Source organism: Schistocerca serialis, chromosome 9, assembly GCF_023864345.2.
Source record: "Schistocerca serialis cubense isolate TAMUIC-IGC-003099 chromosome 9, iqSchSeri2.2, whole genome shotgun sequence".
NCBI lineage: Eukaryota > Metazoa > Arthropoda > Insecta > Orthoptera > Acrididae > Schistocerca > Schistocerca serialis.
In genome coordinates, this window is record NC_064646.1 from 276,308,163 (window position 1) to 276,331,103 (window position 22,941).

The window sequence follows — 22,941 nt, forward strand, 5'->3', positions numbered from 1 at the left end:
GAGATGAACATCATAAAATATACGGTTAGTTTTGGAAAGCACATCTTTAATTTTCAAGTCATTATCAGTGTTGGATACATAAAAAAGTTTGATAGCAATTTCATTTTTCGAGCCACTGTCTATAGGTTTAATAATGAATAAGAATATAGGAATGTTGGTAAGCTACTATGAAAAGCACAGTGAACACATTATCGCAGCCAAGACAGACAAGAAGCCAGGCCTACCACAGTAGTACAAGTTTATGTACCAACTACATCTGCAGATGATGAAGAGATTGAAGAAATGTTTGAGGTAAGAAAAATGATTCAGATAGTGATTTAATTGTGATACAAGACTGGAATTCGACAGTAGAAAAATGAAGAATAGGAAAAATTATAGGTAAATATGGACTGGGGGAAAGAAATGGAAGAGGGCATCCGGTAATGTTTTGCATAGAGCATATTTTAATCATCACTGACATTTGGTTTAAGAATCATAAAAGAAGATTGTATATATGGAAGAGATCTGAAGACATCAGAAGGTTTCAGATTGATTATATAATGATAAGGAAGAAATACAGAAACCAGATTTTAAATTGTAAGACATTTCCAGGTCCAGATGTGGACTCTGACCACAATTTATTGGTTATGAACTGTAGATTAAAACTGAAGAAATTGGAAAAAAATAGGAAATTAATGAAATGGGACCTGGCAAGTTGAAAGAACCAGAGATTGTTGAGGGCTTCAGAGGGAGCATCAGGCAGTGATTGACTAGAACAGGGGAAAGGATTACAGTTGAAGACAAAAGGGTAGCTTTAAGAGATGAAATAGTGAAGACAGAAGAGGATCAAATAGCTAAAAAGACAAGGCCTAGGAGGAATCTTTCAATAACAGTAGAGATACTGTATTTAACTGATGAAAGGAGAAAATGTAAAAATGAAGCAGGCGAAAGGGAATACAAACATCTAAAAAATTGAGATTGACAGGAAGTGCAAAATTGCTAAGCAGGAATGGCTACAGGACAAATGCAAGGATTATGAAGCATATTTCAGTAGGGGAAAGATAGACACTGCCTACAAGAAAATTGTGGAGGCCTTTGTGGAAAAGGAGTTGTCTGAATATCAAGAGCTCAAATGGTAAACCAGTCCTAAACAAAGGAGGGAAAGCAAAAAGGTGGAAGGAGTATATAGAGGGTCTATACAAGGGAGATGAACTTGAAAGCATTATTTAGAGAGGGAAGTGGACATATATGAAGATGAGATTGGAGATGATATACTGTGAGAAGAATTTGACAAAGCTCTGAAAGATCTATGTTGAAGCAATGACCCAGGAGTAGATGACATTCTGTTGGAACTACTGATAGCTTGGGAGAGCCAGCAATGACAAAAATTTTTCATCTGGTGTGCAAGATGTACGAGACACGCGAAATATTCTAATATTTCAAGAATAATGTGGTAATTATAATTCCAAAGAAAGCAGTTGCTGACAGGTGTGAAAATTACTGAACTGTCAGTTTAATTATCCATGGTTGAATGATACTAACACAAATTCTTTACAGAAGAGTGGAAAAAATGGTAGAAGCAGACCCCAGGGAAGATCAGTTTGGATTCCAGAGAAGTGTAGAAATATGTAAGTCAGTACTGACCCTACAATTTATCTTTGAAGATAGATTAAGGAAACGCAAACCTACATTTATTGCATTTGTAGACTTAGAGAAGCATTTGACAGTATTGACTGGAATACTCTCTTTGAAATTCCGAAGGTAGCAGGGGTAAATTACAGGGAGTGAAAGGCTATTTACAACTTGTACAAGAAACTGATGACAGTGATAGTAGTCAAGGGTCATGAAACGAGAGCAATGGTTAAGAAGAGAGTGAGATAGGATTATAGCCTGTCCCCAGTGTTATTCAATCTGTATATTGAACAAGCAGTAAAGGAATCCAAAGAAAAATTTGGAGTAGGAATTAAAAGTTCATGGAGAAGAAATAAGAACTTTGAGGTTTGCCAACAACATTGTGATTCTATCAGAGACAGCAAAGGACTTGGAAAACCAGTTGAACAGAATGGAATTTTTTGAAGGGAGGATATACGATAAACATCAACAAAAGTAAAATGAGGATGATGGAATGTAGTCGAATTAAATCAAGTGCTGCCAAGGGAATCAGATTAGGAAGAGAGATACGAGGGCGATCAAATTTTGTTGTTGTTGTTGTTGTGGTCTTCAGTCCTGAGACTGGTTTGATGCAGTTCTCCATGCTACTCTATCCTGTACAAGCTGCTTCATCTCCCAGTACTTACTGCAGCCTACATCCTTCTGAATCTGCTTAGTGTACTCATCTGGTCTCCCTCTACGATTTTTACCCTCCACGCTGCCCTCCAGTACTAAATTGGTGTCCCTTGATGCCTCCGAACATGTCCTACCAACCGATCCCTTCTTCTAGTCAAGTTGTGCCACAAATTTCTCTTCTCTCCAATTCTATTCAATACCTCCTCAATAGTTACATGATCTACCCTTCTAATCTTCAGCATTCTTCTGTAGCACCACATTTCGAAAGCTTCTATTGTCTTCTTGTCTAAACTATTTATCGTCCACGTTTCACTTCCATACATGGCTACACTCCATACAAATACTTTCAGAAACGACTTCCTAACGCTTAAATCAATACTTGATGTTAACAAATTTCTCTTCTTCAGAAACGATTTCCTTGCCATTGACAATCTACATTTTATATCCTCTCTACTTCGACCATCATCAGTTATTTTGCTCCCCAAATAGCAAAACTCCTTTACTAGTAAGTGTCTCATTTCCTAATCTAATTCCCTCAGCATCACCCGACTTAATTCGACTACATTCCATTATCCTTGTTTTGCTTTTGTTGATGTTCATCTTATACCCTCCTTTGAAGACACTGTCCATTCTGTTCAACTGCTCTTCCAAGTCCTTTGCTGTTTCTGACAGAATTACAATGTCATCGGTGAACCTCAATGTTTTTATTTCTTCTCCATGGATTTTCATCCCTACTCCGAACTTTTCTTTTGTTTCTTCTACTGCTTGCTCAATATACAGATTGAATAGCATCGGGGAGAGGCTACAACTCTGTCTCACTTCCTTCCCAACCACTGCTTCCCTTTCACGTCCATCGACTCTTATAACTGCCATCTGGTTTCTATACAAATTGTAAATTGTCTTTCGCTCCCTGTGCTTTACCCCTGCCACCTTCAGAATTTGAAAGAGAGTATTCCAGTCAACATTGTCAAAAGCTTTCTCTAAGTCTACAAATGCTAGAAACGTAGGTTTGCCTTTCCTTAATCTTTCTTCTAAGATAAGTCGTAGGGTCAGTATTGCCTCACGTGTTCCAACATTTCTACGGAATCCAAACTGATCTTCCCCCAGGTCGGCTTCTATCAGTTTTTCCATTCATCTGTAAAGAATTTGTGTTAGTATTTTGCAGCTGTGACTTATTAAACTGATAGTTCGGTAATTTTCACATCTGTCAACACCTGATTTCTTTGGGATTGGAATTATTATATTCTTCTTGAAGTCTGATGGAATTTCGCCTGTTTCGTACATCTTGCTCACCAGATGGTAGAGTTTTGTCAGGACTGGCTCTCCCAAGGCCGTCAGTAGTTCTAATGGATTGTTGTCTACTTCCGGGGCCTTGTTTCGGCTTAGGTCTTTCAGTGCTCTGTCAAACTCTTCATGCAGTATCATATCTCCTATTTCATCTTCATCTACATCCTCTTCCATTTCCATGATATTGTCCTCAAGAACATCACCCCTGTATAGACCCTCTATATACTCCTACCACCTTTCTGCTTTCCCTTCTTTGCTTAGAACTGGGTTTCCATCTGTGCTCTTGATATTCATGCAAGTGGTTCTCTTTCCTCCTAAGGTCTCTTTAATTTTCCTGTAGGCAGTATTTATGTTACCCCTCGTGAGATAAGCCTCTACATCCTTACATTTGTCCTCTAGCCATCCCTGCTTAACCATTTTGCACTTCCTGTCGATCTCAATTTTGCCTGCTTCACTTATTGCACTATTGTATTCTCTCCTTTCATCAATTAAATTCAGTATCTCTTCTGTTACCCAAGGATTTCTACTACCCCTCGTCTTTTTATCTACTTGATCCTCTGCTGCCTTCACTATTTCATTCCTCAAAGCTACCCATTCTTCTTCTACTCTATTTCTTTCCCCCATTTCTGTCAATTGTTCCCTTATGCTCTCCCTGAAACTCTGTACAACCTCTGGTTCTTTCAGTTTATCCAGGTCCCATCTCCTTAAATTCCCACCTTTTTGCGGTTTCTTCAGTTTTAATCTACAGTTCATAACTAATAGATTGTGGTCAGAGTCCACATCTGCCCGTGGAAATGTCTTACAATTTAAAATCTGGTTCCTAAGTCTCTGTCTTACCATTATATAATCTATCTGAAACCTTGTAGTATCTCCAGGGTTCTTCCATGTATACAATCTTCTTTCATGATTCTTGAACCACGTGTTAGCTATGATTAAGTTATGCTCTGTGCAAAATTCTACCAGGCGGCTTCCTCTTTCATTTCTTAGCCCCAATCCATATTCACCAACTACGTTTCCTTCTCTTCCTTTTCCTACTGTCGAATTCCAGTCACCCATGACTATTAAATTTTCGTCTCCCTTCACTACCTGAATAATTTCTTTTATCTCATCATACATTTCATCAATTTCTTCATCATCTGCAGAGCTAGTTGGCATATAAACTTGTACTACTGTAGTAGGCGTGGGCTTCGGTTCTATCTTGACCACAATAATGCGTTCACTATGCTGTTTGTAGTAGCTTACCCGCACTCCTATTTTTTTATTTTCGAGTCAAATGAAAACCTTAAATATTTTTTAAAATATTATTTATTGTGCAGAAGTGGTACAAACCTGTATCACTTTTCAACATAATCTCCCCCATGCTCAATGCAAGTCCTCCAACACTTACAAAGTGCATAAATTCCTTTAGAAAAAAATTCTTTTGGTAGTCCGCACAACCACTCGTGCACCGCGTGGCATACCTCTTTATCAGAACGGAACTTCTTTCCTCTCATTGCGTCTTTGAGTGGTCCAAACATATGGAAATCACTTGGGGGCAAGGTCTGGTGAGTATGGTGGATGAGGAAGACACTCAAAATGCAGGGCTGTGATTGTTGTATGGGCAGTGTGGGGCCTTGCATTGTCATCCTGCAAAAGGACACCTGCTGACAGCAATCCACGTCGCTGTGATTTGATTGCAGGCAGCAGATGATTTTTTTAGGTGATCTGTGTATAATGCACTGGTGACAGTGGTCCCTCTAGGCATGTAATGCTCCAAAATGACGCCTTTTGTTGTCCCTAAAGTGTGTCAGCATAACCTTCCCTGCTGATGGTTCTGTTCGAAACTTCTTTGATTTTGGTGATGAGGAATGGCGCCATTCCTTGCTCGCTCTCTTCATTTCCGGTCGGTGGAAGTGAACCCAGGTTTTGTCCCCAGTAACAATTCTTGCAAGGAAGCCATCACCTTCTTGTTCAAAGTGCCGAAGAAGTTCTTCACAAGCATCAACGCGTCATTCTCTCATTTCAGGAGGCAGCTGCCATGGCACCCATCTTGCAGACACTTTGTGAAACTGGAGCACATTATGCACAATGTGATGTGCTGACCCATAGCTAATCTGTAAACATGCTGCAATGTCATTCAGTGTCACTGCAGTTTTCCTTCACTATGGCTTCAACTGCTGCAATTTTCTGCAGAGTCACAACTCATTGTGCCTGACTTGGATGAGGAGCATCTTCCACAGAAGTCACACCATTTGCGAACTTCCTACTGCATTCGTATACTTGCTGCTGTGACAGACATGCATCACCGTACTAAAGCTTCATTCGTCAATGAATTTCAATAGTTTTCACACCTTCAGTACGCAAAAACCGAATAACAGAACGCTGCTCTTCCTTGGTGCAAGTCACAAGTGGGGCGGCCATCTTTATATTGATACTGCGACGGTATGCATGCATCTGCACTATGTTGCCACCTACAGGCCATTCTGCACGCTGTTTGTAGCACGCTTACCAACTTACAGGATAACGGTGCAAAATTTCGATTTGTTATTCAAATTTTAGGTTTTCATTTGACTCACCCTCGTACTTAAAGTAGTTGACGAGTTTTGCTATTTGGGCAGTTAAATAAGCGAGAATGGCCAAAGTAGAGAGGATATAATATGTGGACTGGCAGTGGCAAGTAAAGCATTTCTGAAGAAGAGAAATCTGTTAACATCAGGTATAGATTTAAGTGTTAGGAAGTCTTTTCTGAATGTATTTGTCTGGTGTGTCGCCATGTACAGTAATAAAACATGAACAATAACCAGTTTAGATAAAAAGAGAATAGAAGCTTTCAAAATATGGTGCTACAGAAGAATGTTTAAGATTAGATGGGTTGATCATGTAACTAATGGGAAGTACTCAACACAATTGGGGAGACAAGGAATTTGTGGCACAACTTGACCAAAAGAAGGGATTGGTTGATAGGACACATTCTGAGACATCCAGAGATTACCAATTTAGTATTTGAGGGAAGTGTGGGAGTAAAAATCAGAGGGGAAACCAAAGGATGAATACAGGAAGCAGATTTAGAAAGATGTACGTTGCAGTAGTTATTTGGGTAGGATAGAGTAACATGGAGAGCTGCATCAAATTAGTCTTTGGACTGAAGACCACGACAATGACGGCCACTATCTACATACAATTTATTGAAGATTGCTCCCAATTCCACTAATGAAAATGAATCTTCAATAAACGATTTCGTAGCATCAAGTTTGCCAGCATTTGACAAAAAAGCAAAATGAAAAAAATTCTCAAGCATTTATGGTTTTTCCGTCATCTGGAACTGCTTTGAAAATTGACTTGGGTAATGATTTAATGGCTTCAACGAATGGGAAAGCTATATTTTCATTTACTTTTTTGATTTCACCTGATGATGTCATTCTCTGATATGTTATCAACTTGCTTCACTCTTCAAAATGTTCCAAAATTGCAAATAGTGAATGCTGTACAGTATAATGTCTCAAAATTAATGTGAAGATAAACCAGTCATTGTGAGTTACAACTCAACAGACAACATTTAAATAAGTTTCATGTGTGAGTTTTTGTTTCAACAGGTACTACTACTTTCATCACAACATTTCAAAGTTATCCTTGCATCATCCTGCAACTGTTAATCATTGATAAAAAGAGAATTCTTGTCGTAGATATGAAATCCATTGTCACAGGCAAAAAGGCACTCAGGAAAGTTTGCCGTAAATGCAGATTAGGCAGCCAAAACAGTGTCACTGCTCATTCAGTTGATTCTGGTTGTGTTCCAGAAATTTGTAGGAAAGACTACTTCAGACTTTCACATAAGCTATTTATCATCACGATGTTTATGAACTGTAATAATTAAAACAAAACGAAACAAATAAAAGAAGAACACAGTTTGACTCTAATCTTCTCCATGAATGTAGTTTATCCATGACCATACAAAATCCCTGCAATATTTGGCTTCTTTACTGTGTCACTAGCCTCGTCAGTACGAAAACTTGAAATCCCCATCTGAATCCAACACTATGCAGGGTAAAGTAAAATTGTACGGCACAATTGGCTGGGAGTCCCTAAAGAGGGATGTTGAGCTGCCTGTTTGAAGTTCTTTCAATGGGGCACCACTTCAGTGACTTGTGTGTTCTTAACCTATGAAGTAACCTTCTAGGGAAAGGGCACCTAAGGTTTAACGTCAGAGCGAAACTATGTGCTGTTCCTTTGTATCTCCATGTTGCTGAGAGGTGAAGGCAGACTGAAAAATTTCCATGGTCCAACCAGGATTTGATTCCGTAACCTCTCTGTTTCCACTTATTTGTGTTAGCACTAGACCACAAGGGCTCGACATTGCGTATGATGTTTGACTATTATGGATGCAAACAATGGGGGTGAGTACAGGAGAATGAAACAAACAGATAATCCTAATAAACATCAGTCTGGAAACCAATCCTTTCCATAATATGATGTATGCACAAGTACAATTATGCCAGTATTACAACACTGTTAATGTCTCAGTGTACATTTATTTCGAAACACTACAATTGATGCATAAAATTACAAAGTGATAAACTATCCTTATTTGACTACCATATTACCAGATACCTAAATACCGGTGTATAACATTTCGAAAAATGTATTGGTCATGCCTCATCAGTACCATGGCTTTCCAATATCCCCCAACTTGAACACAGTGGATATTTTTCGTGGGGATAGATAAAAGCTTTGGTTTATTCCAGTGCTGTTGATACTGCCCATGAACTCCAGGTATACATTGTGTATGGTTGTCAGAGCATTTAGAACACACCTGGAATTCCTGAAAGTGTACAGGCAGCGATAAGGAGATGTGGTAAAATGTTTGTCTTCAAGTGCATATCTGCAGTTTGGATCTCAAGGATTCTGTTATAAGGTGATCATACAATGAGGTGACCTCCTAGTATCGTATTGGACATCCCTTTGCCCAACTTAGTGCAGCAACTCGGGATGTGGCATGGACTCAACAAGTCATTGGGTAATGATTTAATGTAGTGAAGTGGAAATACTGAGCCATGCTGCCTGTATAGCTGTCCATAATTGCGAAAGTGTTGTTGGTGCAGAATTTTATGCACAAATTGAGCTCTCAATTCTGTCCTATGAATGTTCGATGGGATACGTGTTGGATCTGCGTGGCCAAATCATTTGCTCAAATTGTCCAGAATGTTCTTCAAACCAGCTGCGAACAATTGTGGTCCAGTGACATGGCGCATTGTCATTCATAAAAATTCCATCTGTGAATGACTGCAAATGGTCTTCAGGTATGTATACATGAACATTTCTAATCAATGATCAGTTCAGTTTGACCAGAGGATGCAGTCTACTCTGTGTAAATACATTCCACGCCATTATGGAGCCACTGGCAGCTTGCAGTGCCTTGTTGACAACTTGGGTCCAGGGCTTTGTGGTGCCTGGACCACACTCGCACCCTACCATCAGCTCTTATAATCCGAAATTGGGACTCATCTGACCAGGCCATGGTTTTCCAGTCACATAGGGTCCAACCGATATGATCACAAGCCCAGGAGAGGCACTGCAGATAATGTCACGTTGTTAGCAGAGGCACTCTGCATTGGTTGTCTGCTGCTGTAGCCTATTAATGACAAATTTTGCCACACTGTCGTAGCAGATATGTTCGTTGTACAGCCCACAATGATTTCTGCAGTTATTTCACCCAGTGTTGCATGTCTGTCAGTACTGTCAACTGTACGCAAAGGCCACTGCTCTAGGTCCTTAAGTGCAAGCCATCGGTCACTGTGTTGTCTGTGACGAGTAGGCTGTTGTCGGATCCAGGCCTGGACCCAGTCAAACACCTCATCGTCTGTTTCGAATCGATGTCTGCGAATAGCTTGTTTTAGAGGTCCAAACATTGAAAGTCACACAGTGAAAGGTCAGGACTGTACGGTGGATGTTCCAGTGTTTCCCACCAAAGTTGCTGCAATGTTGTCTTCACTGCATTGGCCGTGTGTGGGCGGGAATTGTCATTCAGGAGGATAATGCCAGTAACTGATAAATCTCGTCCACAGTGATTCTGCAGTTGTCCAAGACTAAAGCATTCACTTTTGTAACCATTTCTGATGTGATGACACGATGAGCCTGTCCAGGACGAGTATCTTCTTCCAGTGACATGCGCCCCTGAAGGAATCATTTGCACCATTCCACAACACTTGAATGACTCGGACTATACTCACTGTACCCAGCCTTCATCCGTCGGTACATTTCACGGCCTCCACCTCCCTCTGCCACCAAAAGTCGAATAACTCCTCACTGTTCCTGCTTACTCACCTGCACGTTCGGTAGTGGACGATAACTTGTGTGACCACCTTCTCTTCGACGTGAAACCACACTGGCACAATGCAACATCAAATGCTGTGCATGCATCAGTCTCTCTACCAATAGATGGCGCCACCATACCCGCAGTTACGTAGTGCCACCTTACGTGTAGGGGCAAAGGTAGACGCACTGACCAGGTTTCATTTACATGAACATCATCTGACAAATTTTGTTTGATGTGACTGAAGTTAGGTTGGTGAAAATTCAGATACTGCAAAATGGATCATTTGCTTTAAGGAGAAATCCACTTGCGGCAGAGACATGGAAGCAAATTTGTATATTTCCGTGTGTGTCACATGACTATATAGCACATAAGTGGTTAGGATTGTTTTCAAGTTAACACACCAGTCCACATGCACGCCAATGCATGCACACACACCCACACATACTAGCTGTTCTGTCGCTGTCTCTCTCTCTCAGCCATCACTGTCCCCCCTTCCCTGACCCCCGTTGCAGTAATGAAAAGTCAAAATGTTAATCTTCTTTATGTGTCTGCCATCCACTCAACACCTACTCTACACAGTGATTGATAACATTTATTCCCATTATTTATAATTCGACCATTCCATTTTGAAGCATCTTGTTTTCATACATAAAAATGTTTGGATTTCGGCCTGTGATACTGTATTGTCACTCCACCTTGTGTTATTAAGTTGTCTTGAGTCCCACATTTAACTTTCTTGTCAACTGATGAAACTGACTTACAAAGTTTACCATAATTGATAAATGATGGGTACAAACATTTTACTGCTAAAAAAAAGTAAAGATTTTTTATGATTGAATACGAGTTAGAATACATATCACAGCCTCTGATAATTGTTATGCCACAAACTTAGCTTGGACACTGTCACAGCATTGACTACATTTGAAAATGTTCCATTTGTTACACCACAAGTGGCTTACCAAACATGAAGATTTATGTTTCATACTAAGTAGAAACTAACAAGTTAATAATACCCAGGTAATTGTATATTATACGAATTCTTCCCGTTGACAGTTAAACTTAGAAAAAGTCCATGTCCAAGTAATAAATGAAGTTGTTAATGATGCAGTGGCAATGAACATATGAAAATCATTTTCCTTCATGTGCATTCTGTTTCTTTGTAAGCTCATGAAGGCTCCAAACATTGCTGAAAGTAGTTAGGCAGCAACTTTTAGAAAAAAAAGTTCTGAAGTAACTTAAATATGTTTATCAGAAGGTACAAATCAAACCTTCAATGTAAAAAGAAAAATCACTTAAAAGTTTTTATTCTATGGCAATATGATCAGCATTTGACAAAAAGTAGGAGGCAGTGTAGTTTTATATATTTGTTTCCCATTGCTTACTGGGAAAGTGGTATCATATGTGTATGAACATATGTATTTTTCTATGAATATTGATAAATTTGTTTTTCAATGGCTCTTTATTACAATAATTATTCATATATCACCATAAAAAGTATGGGTCTACAACACTGTTATGTTCGCACACAATTCCACATAGAAAATTTAGTGTTTTGGCTACTTTACAGCTTTTCTTTACTCCAAAATGAAGTTATTCCAATACACAAATCAAGTGAAAGATAGAAAGTCAGTAAAACAACAGATATTCAAAATAAATAGTGAACTGAATAATATAACATTATAATTTGTCATGTAAATTGATTATAATCATTTTCTGATAAGCATTTACAATTTAGCCTATTATTAACATACAAGACATTTCGTAGCAAATGCGAAATACATGGCAGTTATGTACAAAAACCAGTCCTGTTCTGATGCTATAAGTATTAATTAATTCTACAGCATAATATAAAATAGTCTTTCGAAATTTTGTTTCCTGTGTGTCTAATGTAACACTTGTCATTCACCCGCGGCCTGAACAAACTGAGTATGTGGTAAAAGTAACTTTTTATCACAGTAAAGAATGATGAAGATATTTATATTGCAATGTTTTACATATTACCAATATGCTTTATAAAAGTACCATTTAACAGTCTTTGCAAATGGTATTGTGCTGCAAGAGTACCTGTAAACAAAGATTGATAAGGCACCAGGGGCCCTGAATCATGAAATGTGAATCCTGTTCACAAAAAAATCTGTTACCCCAGCATAAATCTCCAGTAGTGTCACAATACAACAGGCACCATATGCTACATTGTATAAAATAATGAGCCATTGAAAAGCATAGCTGGCTGAACAATATGGCTAAAATTTGCATAAACATCTTCCAATATTTCAACTGTGTTGCAGTATGATGAAATGTGTCACATGCAACCAATACAAAAATACTTCATCCAGTTTCTTATCTTTTTCTCCATCATTCAAAATTACATTTGAATTCATGAAAATGTATTACTAAATATTTTGGCATATATGTTTTCTACAGCTTTATACGAATTAAGACTACCTATGCATACCTCATACACACACATTCTTGCATCTGACAATAACTCAAGAAAAATATTGACACGTTTTGAAATACAACAACATATTGTTTAATAAAATAGAGATTTTTCCCAACAAACAGCAAACTGAACAAAATACACTATATTATTACCAATGCTGTAGTGAAGTAAGTGTCATTAAAGATGTGAAATCTGATTGTCTTTTGAATTACTCCTGAGTATGGAAAAACTTTACTGCAAAGGACTAGAAATAAGCTGCTGTTTAACTGCAGTAACAGACATTTTGTTACATAAACATGTACCAATGATTTGCTAGTAATAATCTGATATAATTCACTTAAAACCACAGGATAAGGGCAGATGTTTAGTTTATTAGTCTGCTTTTCAACTGCACCTTGTTAACTGCTGACTCATTTCATGCTGCCAGATATACATTTTTTGCTAACTATTCATGTGAGACATGTACAGATCCCACAAAAGATGGGACATTCACTAAGTATGCAATAGAGCCAAAAATGTTTCATTCTGACATTGAAACACCTTCAAACAAAGGGAATAAACTTTCCTTAAAGTAACGTTCTTGCTGCAGTGGTAGCAGCACAAATCATACTGTTATTTTTGTTTTCAAATTTACTGTTCTTAATTTTTGCAATGCAGTGCTTTGATGCTAATTTTATAAAAAAAAGTATATGAGGAAAATGGATTTATGGTCTGCTTATATACCAGTACCATTATGTAGTTTTATTTACCCTACTACAGTATACTTGATTTTATAGAGGTTATAATGTTACTTGACAGCTAAAAGATATTCAAATATATTCATATATTATATTTTCACTGTATGAGCTGGAATGACTCTACATGCTTCACATGAAATACCAAAAACTGAGACAGATGCTGATAATTTTTCTGTGTCACAGCTGTATGTGTCACCATGTTGAGAAGAAGCTCTGCTGACACTGAACAACACTCTGCTGACACTGAACAACATAATCAAGATAACTACCAGTGGAAAAAGAGAGCAAAGAGTGACCCAATACACCACATGTAATTTCAAGCTGGTTTGTGACAACCGTTTACTAACAATACACTTTGAGGTTTATCAGTTTCATTTTATTTCAAACTCTAATTTTAGTGGAGTACTAAGTACGTTGAAAAGTGGGAAAATTGTTCCTGTTTAATTACAAGAGGACAGATACAATTTTAGAGAGTTTCATTTATATTACAAAGTTGGCCGACATACTCTGCTGACTTCTGTCTTTTCCAGTCAGGCTACTGATGAGTGATGACAGTTTAGAGAAGTTCCTCGTGTGTAATTTATTTGTAAATCTTTCAGAAAAAAGAAGTAACATTGTGTGCATTTCCAAAAGGGCAAGAAGATTGTTAGATCATGATCGTCCTCATAAGCTTCCTTCCTCACCCCTAATACATTCATATTGCTATTGAATCTTTGATAATGACTGAATATTGTAACTGAATTATCAGCAAATGAATGGTTTATATGCAGCAGCAGAATTATTCAGAAAATCACATTTGAAATATTGATATTCTCTCTAGTCCTTATCCTTGAAATATGAAAAAAAGAATTGTTAATGTCAGAGAGACAAACTGAAATTAATGATGTAATTGGCATGTATTGGCTATACATATTCAATATTATCTGGGCAGCAAATATCAGAAATGTGGTACTTCATGAACTTGTCAATGGCCAATTATCTTCATGAACTTGTCAAAGACCGATTATGATAGGAACAGTTGAGTTAACCAGAAGTTAATCACTAAGGTAAGAGGTAATAAAACAATTTTATAACCCACTAAGTGTTCTCCAAATTAATATCATCATACCAGGCTTATATGTAGGTCTGGAAGTTTGATAACTGTAAATTAGCCTTGCACAATGAAAACCTATAGTCAACCTCAAACAGATATAAAACAATCACTTTATATTAATCCCATACACAATAAATAATCAACAAGCACAAACATACTGAATGGCATACATCTCTGAGGCACTAACATATGCTAGTAAATCTCTGATACAAACTGCACAGTAGCAGACAAAATAAACCATCAATATTAACATCTTTTTCATTTATGCCCCTAACCTGTTTTTACAAGCAATCACTGATACCTGGTCATAACAATAGTTCAAACTTTGTACTAGTATGTCAGATAGCCTGTAACACATTATGTTACAGTACAGTACATCACAGTAAAGAATCACTGAAGCAGCAATCCTCAGAAATATAAAGCAAAAACAGCCCTATTCAATGTCTGATACCTGAGGCAAGTTTGACAATAAATAACCTCCCCTCCCCCACATGTGCTGTCAAATACAGAAAAAAAAGAATTGTTTAATTTCAGGTTTTTTTTCATAAAAAATGTTTTTTCTTCACAATCAGAATAAGATAAAGAAAGAAAACAAGCACAAGACAGTATCTGCACTTTTTTTTAATGTGAGAAAAGGTTGTACAGTTGGGAGAGGGGAGCACAGAACATTAAAATTTGAGATAAGTTCGAGTAGTTTATCATGCACAGTAAAAGATGAACTTGTCACACTGAGTTCTAGAATGTGAGCAGCATCCAATTACCACATCCCTATACATGTTATTATAGACTGGTTTAGGTCTCAGCTTTATTTCAAATTTTAATTGCTATCAGCAGAATCCTTTTAGAACTTTTATTTTAAATACATTCAATTAATCATTTTCTGAAATATCTCTGCTATATTTTCCTCCTTTCCGTTATCATGAGAAGAAGTTGTTATGACTCAAATGTGGAAGATTCCATTTCAGAAGTTCAATATTAATTAATTACTTCTGCACATTTAGCCAACCCTACCCCAGCTATCACTTTGCTTTCTAGAGCTTTTTCCCTATCTTTAGGCTTTTTTTTTTTAAGATTTCATGTTTGACGTTCAGTAAATTTTATCAGATACTAATGACTTTGATAAATACTGAATAACTAGTTTCATTCTATAAAAAAGATAAACACTTTTTTTCAGTATGAGGTATTTGACAATCCACTTGTTATAACAGTGAATCATAAGTCTATATATACTTACACAATACCACTCGAACAGAACACTTCAAGCTGTTTGTATAAAATCAACCTCTCTCTGTCAACAGACCAAAGACAACACACAGTTCAGTTGCTTATGACATTTTAACAGGCTAGTAAAAACTATCCAGCAAGCAATAAAACAAATACTGAAAATATTATCTATGTTTCTACTTAAGAGTTAATACTAGTTTCACATATACAGTTTCACTTACAAATGCCACACAAGACACATTCTGCAACAAATATTGGTTGCTGACTACACAACAATTCATTTTGAATATGTTACAATTGAATACTGAGTTCATTGATATCTCTGAAAAGCATTTACCGACTAATCACCATCACAAACTGAAACAACTGTCAATGGCATACTACTTCTCTGAGTTGTTAGCCATTTCCATCCTTAAATTAATTGCCATCTTCAAAAATCCAGTGGCCTGCAGTTTTCTCTGTGGGTATTCAACAGTGATAAGATAAAGCATAACAACAAAAAAAGCAATGTAACAAACAAAAGCCTCTACTTTTAGAACACGATTAATACTGCAAATTGAAATTTTTCAGTTCATCATCATCATCATCATCATCATCATCATCTTCTTCTTCTTCTTCTTCCTTTAAAGAGTCAACCCACACTTCACTCATACTATGTTGCAAAACATTTTTCAATTTCAACTTCAATATGTTGCTTTAACTCCAAAGGTACAAGAGACATTAAAAGTACCAATTGTCCAAAACTTTTTTAAAACTAGGTGTAACACAAAGTGTCTTGAAATAATTACTGCATTTTCAAGGTTGCTTACTGGACTATCATACAAATAATTTTAAACTTTTATAAATATTATACTGGTTGACCGCCCAACAGAATGTTACAGGTAATGCCAACAATGCTGCAGCTACGTGTACCCCTTTAAATATTTCAAAACAAACCAAAATAAACACTTATTGCCTCTACAGTTACTTAACATCCAATACAATTTCCTGTCAAAGGCCAACAACTACTTATAACTTCCCTATTATAAGTAGACACTTATTCCAGGAACAGAAGCATGCGAGTAGTGTTATATTGCAACCACTGAAAATTGCAAGCTGACATCAACATACCAAAGAATGGTGCTCTGGTACAGGACAACAGTATGTACATGTAATATCATTTGGTGTATGCTGTTCCGACATGTTTACACAGTACTCTTCAGGCTACTCCAACAATGTGCAGAACTCTAATAAAAATAGTTCATATATGAAAACATTTATTACCTTCCATACAAATGTGCCTCACACAATAAATATGGTACAGCAGAAAGCCATGACCATTCAATACTTAGAAAAATTATCAGTTAAGTACTGCACTGTCATCATTAATGGTGAGCAAAAAGCCTTCATTGGCAAGAAGCCACGATTAACATATTTGTGCTAAGTCATTTAATAACCAAATACATTAAATGTACAATGAAGAATACACTATAGAGAATGAGTAGACCTCTCAGTTGCACAGAAAATGCTGTTTTAAAAACACAAAAATTCAGAAGACAGTCCATCAATTCTTTAAAACAGAAATCATGGCTAGTATGTAACTGTTTAGCCATAAACCACTATGGATACTCACAGTTGTGATATTTGTCTACCAATAGCCACCAAATTACTTTGACTTCATGACTGGTCATGGCTATCTTTCATTCAATATTATATCCTCATCTGGACATTCACAAATGTACTTTGTGCCCATTTGCCACTGACACATGAAACAAATTTGTAACAACTAAAATGTTTAACTGTTACAAGATAACTGAGAAAATACGAAACAACATTAATCTACAGACTAATGCTTAATGTCTCCGTTAATTATATTTCAGATCAGCAATAAAAAAAAGAGTAAAGTTACAAACGAGATTCACATCACACAAATACAGTAGCAAAAATGCATGCACAGTTAAGGTGACATATTCAGAGAAAAAACTCTGCAAGAAAAAAAAAGGAAACCTAATAAATATATTTTCTATGCGCAACACAATTTACAGCATAGAGAGGAAAAAATTAAAAAAAATCTGTCCTATCTACCCTCCCTTCCAGTTAAGTTCATTAAAATGCAGGAATATACCAGCAAAAATTCTTCCAAACTGCATTAAAATATTTCTTTCACTAACCTACAATGTTTTTGTCTCTTGTGATACTATTTACGGTACAGCACGAAATGTATAACCTACTCAAAATGATGCTCCAGTTCTTCAATTTTAAACACATCTCCTCATACTCAAAAACAAAACTCGAGAAATATTACATTCTTTTAACTTATATGGTTCTAAAAAGTAGAAATTATGTGAACAGCTGCTTATAATAGAACTTACATCTCAGTTTTTAAGTGGTAAAACACAATGTCCGAGTCACAAATGGCATGAAGTCTGAAAATGAACAGGGAACTAAATATCATAGCATGTCTGCTGTCAGGCTGTCTACAAGTCAGGTGAGACTCACCAGCCCATACCAATATAGTGCTCTGGTTCAATTATCTGAAGTCTTCCATCCAACAGAGGCAGTTGTTGGCACAGTGACAGTTCCAGATGTCTGTTGTTGCTGCTGCTGCTGCTGTTGTTGTTGTTGCTGCTGAATATGGACCTGGCCAGGAGCCGGCAACTGCTGTTGACCTTGGCCCATATCAGGCAGTTTGTAGTGCAATAGCATGTACGAAGGTGGCTGTGCATGTGCCGAGGCAACTGGCGTAGCTCCAGAATTTGAAACACGGCCCCGCCGTCTCTGTGGAAGTATGCCTCGCCGTGCCATGTAGAAACGTATTGTCGAGATTGGAATATTAAATATGTCTGAAACATTCTGGAAGGTCATCCCTTTCTGCACACACTCCGCTGCCTTTTGCAGTTCTTCTTCTGAACGGCGAACTCGCACTGTGGGAGTAGAATGCTGTAATGCAGCTGAAATGTGACTAATATCCTTACTGTCAGCACTGTTGCTGAGACTGCTGTTCCCACTGGGCGCTGGCAATATGGCTGCAAACTGTGGCATAGATTGCTGCATTTGAGCCTGTTGCTGTGGCTTCAGGACACACATCACATTCTGCAGTGCTAGTGCTGAACCCAGATCTGTAGGGACAATGAAAAAAAAATTTATTTGATACATATCCTCAGATAATATTTTTTTACAGCTTAATGAAACAAGAAATATTAATGTTTAAATGATGTAAAGACCTGGAATGTCAGTTTTCAAAATATCATAATCAGAACAATAATTTAATTGAATAACAGACATCAAAAAAGTGCAATAAATACATAAGTTTGTAAATAAAACTATTACCATAATCTGGAAAAGAGGAATAGAATATTCGGTACAAGATACATACCTCTCTGTGAAAAGTAGGCCACCAATTATGCTCTTATGAAGTCATGGGTGGTGACAACAATACAACAGTGTCAATGGTTTCTTTAGGATCTGAAATAGCTACTGCTTCCTTAAAATCTATGTTAACAATGAACTAAGAAACTATTTCCTACAGCTGCAGGAAACAGTGTAACTCTCATTTAATACTCAGCTTTTGTGATTAACTACTCAGTCTTTGAGTTTAACAAATCCATTTCCCTTTCTTGTCATACTGCATTTGTTATACAAAACCTCAGGTACAATAAGGAAAACTTATTTACTTTTTGTAAACATACTAGTTCTTGACCACACTATTTCGAGTCTATCTGATTTACCTGTACGAGGTATCAATGTCTGTATCCACTAATGAAGGTAAGTAAGTTGTAAGAGATGTAGATTTATTCTGCTGTTAATGATGAAACATATTTTTGATTAACATTAGAACTGATATTGTGACCTTCAAAATTTGCAACTACTAATATTCTTCATCAACATAAATATTATTTTCTGTGCTCCCTCTGTGCTGTATGTAGGGAATATAGATATGGTGCCCTGTTGACTTATAGATTGTCAGCAATTATGAGAAGTTTGAAAAAAAGTAACAGTAAAAAAACCAAAATTAAAAGTAAGGAGAAAATCTGACAGCCAAATTGAAAGAAATAAGATATAAAGTGGACAAATTTTGTTACTTACAAGGGAACCTCCCCATCGCACCCCCCTCAGATTTAGTTATAAGTTGGCACAGTGGATAGGCCTTGAAAAACTGAACACAGATCAATTGAGAAAACAGGAAGAAGTTATGTGGAACTGTGAAAAAATAACCAAAAATACAAACTAAGTAGTTCATGGTTAAGATATGCAACATCAAGGACATCGGAAACGCAGGAGCGCCGTGGTCTCGTGGTAACGTGAGCAGCTGCGGAACAAAAGGTCCTTGGTTCAAATCTTCCATCAAGTGAAAAGTTTAATTTTTTATTTTCAGTTTATGTGACAAACTCTTATGTTTTCATCACTTTTTTGGGAGTGATTATCACATTCACAAGAAACCCTAAATCGGGCAAGGTAGAAGAATCTTTTTACCCATTCGCCAAGTGTACAAGTTAGGTGGGTCGACAACATATTCCTGTCATGTGACGCACATGCCGTCACCAGTGTCGTATAGAATGTATCAGATGAGTTTTCCTGTGGAGGAATCGGTTGACCTATGACCTTGCGATCAAATGTTTTCGGTTCCCATTGGAGAGGCACGTCCTTTCGTCTACTAATCGCACGGTTTTGCGATGCGTCGCAAAACACAGACACTAAACTTATTACAGTGAACAGAGACGTCAATGAACGAATGGACAGATCATAACTTTGCCAAAATAAATAAAAACTTTTCGCTGGAGGGGAGACTTGAACCAAGGACCTATCGTTCCGCAGTTGCTCACGCTACCACGAGACCACGGCGCTCGTGAGCTAACTGTCTCCATGATATTGCCTATGTCGCCCATGGGCTACTCAGTTTGTATATTTTGCTTATTTTTTCACAGTTCCACACAACTTCTTCCTGTTTTCTCAATTGATCTGTGTTCAGTTTATCAAGGCCTATCCACTGTGCCAACTTATAACTAAATCTGAGGGGGGTGTGATGGGGAGGTTCCCTTGTTAGACATTTCAATTACAGCACACTACAGAAGCAGCTTTAAAATCAGGAAAAGAATTTGAACTCCTAAATGTGCTTTCAGTGAATGAAAACAACTCCCAGCGAAGAAGCTTAAGGTGCAACAAAGTTGTGCAGGATGCCTGCAAGCATTATATGGACAGTGGACAAGTCTTTTTCAGTGATTTTTGTCTGCTAACAATAACATTCCACTTGTCAAAACTTTATTTACTGGTATGTTTAAGGCCTAGCTCATCATCAGAATATAATGAGAAAGGGCTATGCCCAAAATGTGTCAATAAATGAAGTTTTAACAACATGTTGAATGTTGATCTTAGCAACTGAAAAAGATATGATTAACATTCTTAGACAAGCTGCTTAGTGTAAAAAAAGAAAAGAGAGAAACTAAACTCCACCCTAACAAGCCATGAGGACCCAACAGTACCAACTGACCGCAGTTTTATCCTCAGCCCACAGGCTTCACTGGGTGCTGATATGGAGAACCATGTGGTCAGCACACCGCTCTCCTGACTGTATTTCAGTTTATGATACAGGAGCAACTACTTCTCAATCAAGTAGATCCACAATTTGCCTCCATCCTAGTACTAGCCCAGTCCGACAGCCCTTAACTTCAGTGATCTGATGGGAACTGGTGTTACCACTGCGGCAAAGCCGTTCCCATGATGTTTAGTATAGAACGGGGGGAGGGGGGGGGGGCAATTTGTCAAGGCATTTATGTAGAGAGAGCTCTTATACAGCTGTGCATGCTGAATACTGTTCGAGACTGACACAAAGTGCTTGGAACCAGTGGATATGTGCCTTTGTGTTAATCTAACATGGCACACCTAGACAGAAAGCAGAAGCAATGAAGACATTCCAAAAGAGAACAGTGAACTAAGAAATATCCAAAATATAAATTGTTTTCCATTTTTTGTATCTATTAGCTCCAGTAAATTTTTAACAGTCATAGTGCAATAAGAAATGCTAGGAAAGAAAACCAAGAAGTAAAAAAAAAAAAAAAAAAAAAAAAAATGGGTGAATAGTCTACTGAGAGTAACAAAACGCTAAAATTATCACGAAATGAAGAAAACAGCACAATATAGGGAAGAATGGTTGCAGTGATAAGGCATAGGCTTTAGAAGATGAACTTCCTTTAACCGAAAACATTCAAACACACACACAGTAAGCACAATGAGGATTAAAACCAGAGGAAGACGAAGGTACTGTTAGTAATTACCTATCTTCCATACTAAATTTTAAGGCGACAAATTAAAATCTTGATACAGTTTTTGGTGGTCTTACACACACTTGATAACCTGTGCATCAGTGAAGCATTAACTCAACTGCCCCAACAGTTACTGAGCTTCTCTCTCCAGAAATATTGACAAGGAGTTCCCAAAATTCCAACTCTACATTTATGTTAGTAATTGCTTGTGGTAGCCACAGAATGAGCAAAGACCCAACTGTGACGTTTCAATGAGTGATATAATCATAATCTTCTGGCAAAGCGGCAAGATTCTGCAGATGCTGTCCTACTTATATCTGCAGCTTGCCCCCTCTTCACATGGCTTCAGGAGGCTGGTTTCACATACACCAATGGGCATGGGGGGGGGGGGGGGGTTGAGTCGCATTGCAGGGGGAGGAGGAAGCACCATTCACATCTGTCAGAGCATTCTGGTCCTGTCTCGCAAGGGTGAACATGCTCTCAAAATATCGCTATCAGTGGATTCCATGCTGCACTCAGTGGGTATCCGTCATATCCGCTTACTAGATTCTCATGAATGCGAATTTAGATGGACTCTTATGGTGCTATCCCAATAGCCGGTGGCTCAGCAGAGCACCAAGGTGTTCTTGAAGTCAAATGTCTGATCTTCATTGATGCTATGTTCTGCTGTCATTGATTTCTCTGTCCGTCCAAGCCTCACATACCTGATATGCTTCTCACAGCGTTTAGAAATACGTCGCTGAGTTTGTTAATGTACTATTGTGATACTGTAAATTCCTGTTGTGCTGCTGAAGAACTCGGGATCTACCGGAGGCAGTGAGGAAATGGCTCTATCCCAGTGTCTATATGGATTGCCCTTGACACCAGAATGAAGTGGTGCCTCTACAGCCAATACTCAACACCATCAATTTGCACAACTATAGACAGGCCAAATATCTGGCGATACTCCTAGAACCCCTTGTGGGGCACTGCTGTCGTCATGTGAAGAACTCAGCAGATTTTGTGAGAATGCTTAAGGCATGCAATAACAAAGAGATGACCTCCTAGTGAACATCAATGTCACTTCGGTCTTCACGAAAGTACCTCTGCAAGACTCCTTGGCTCTGCTGAATCAACATTTCGAGCCTCTTTGAACATACACTAATGACCACCTACTTGAAGTGAATTGGAGAGTTTTATGAACAGACAGATGGAGTGGCCATAGGATTCTCTCTTGCTCCACAGATCACAAATCTATACATAAACACTTTGAGAAGTTGGCCCTCCAAACTGTTCACCAAAAACTCCAGCACTTGCACTGCTATGTTGCTGATACTTTTGCGATTTGGGAGCATGTCAGGCAGGCACTGGATGAGTTTCTG

The 22,941-nt window shown here is 37.8% G+C and overlaps 1 protein-coding gene across 2 annotated transcripts in view; it reads right to left on the minus strand.

Moving 5' to 3' along the window:
* Positions 1–11,284: 11,284 nt before the first annotated feature.
* LOC126419798 (protein bric-a-brac 1-like) overlaps positions 11,285–22,941 on the minus strand; it is a 194,345-nt gene continuing 182,688 nt past the window's right edge. For both annotated transcript variants that reach the window (XM_050086982.1, XM_050086983.1), the window contains exon 6: positions 11,285–18,439. In XM_050086982.1, coding sequence (XP_049942939.1) covers positions 17,847–18,439 — 593 coding nt within the window. In that variant the 3' untranslated portion in view covers positions 11,285–17,846. The remainder of the gene's footprint in view (positions 18,440–22,941) is intronic.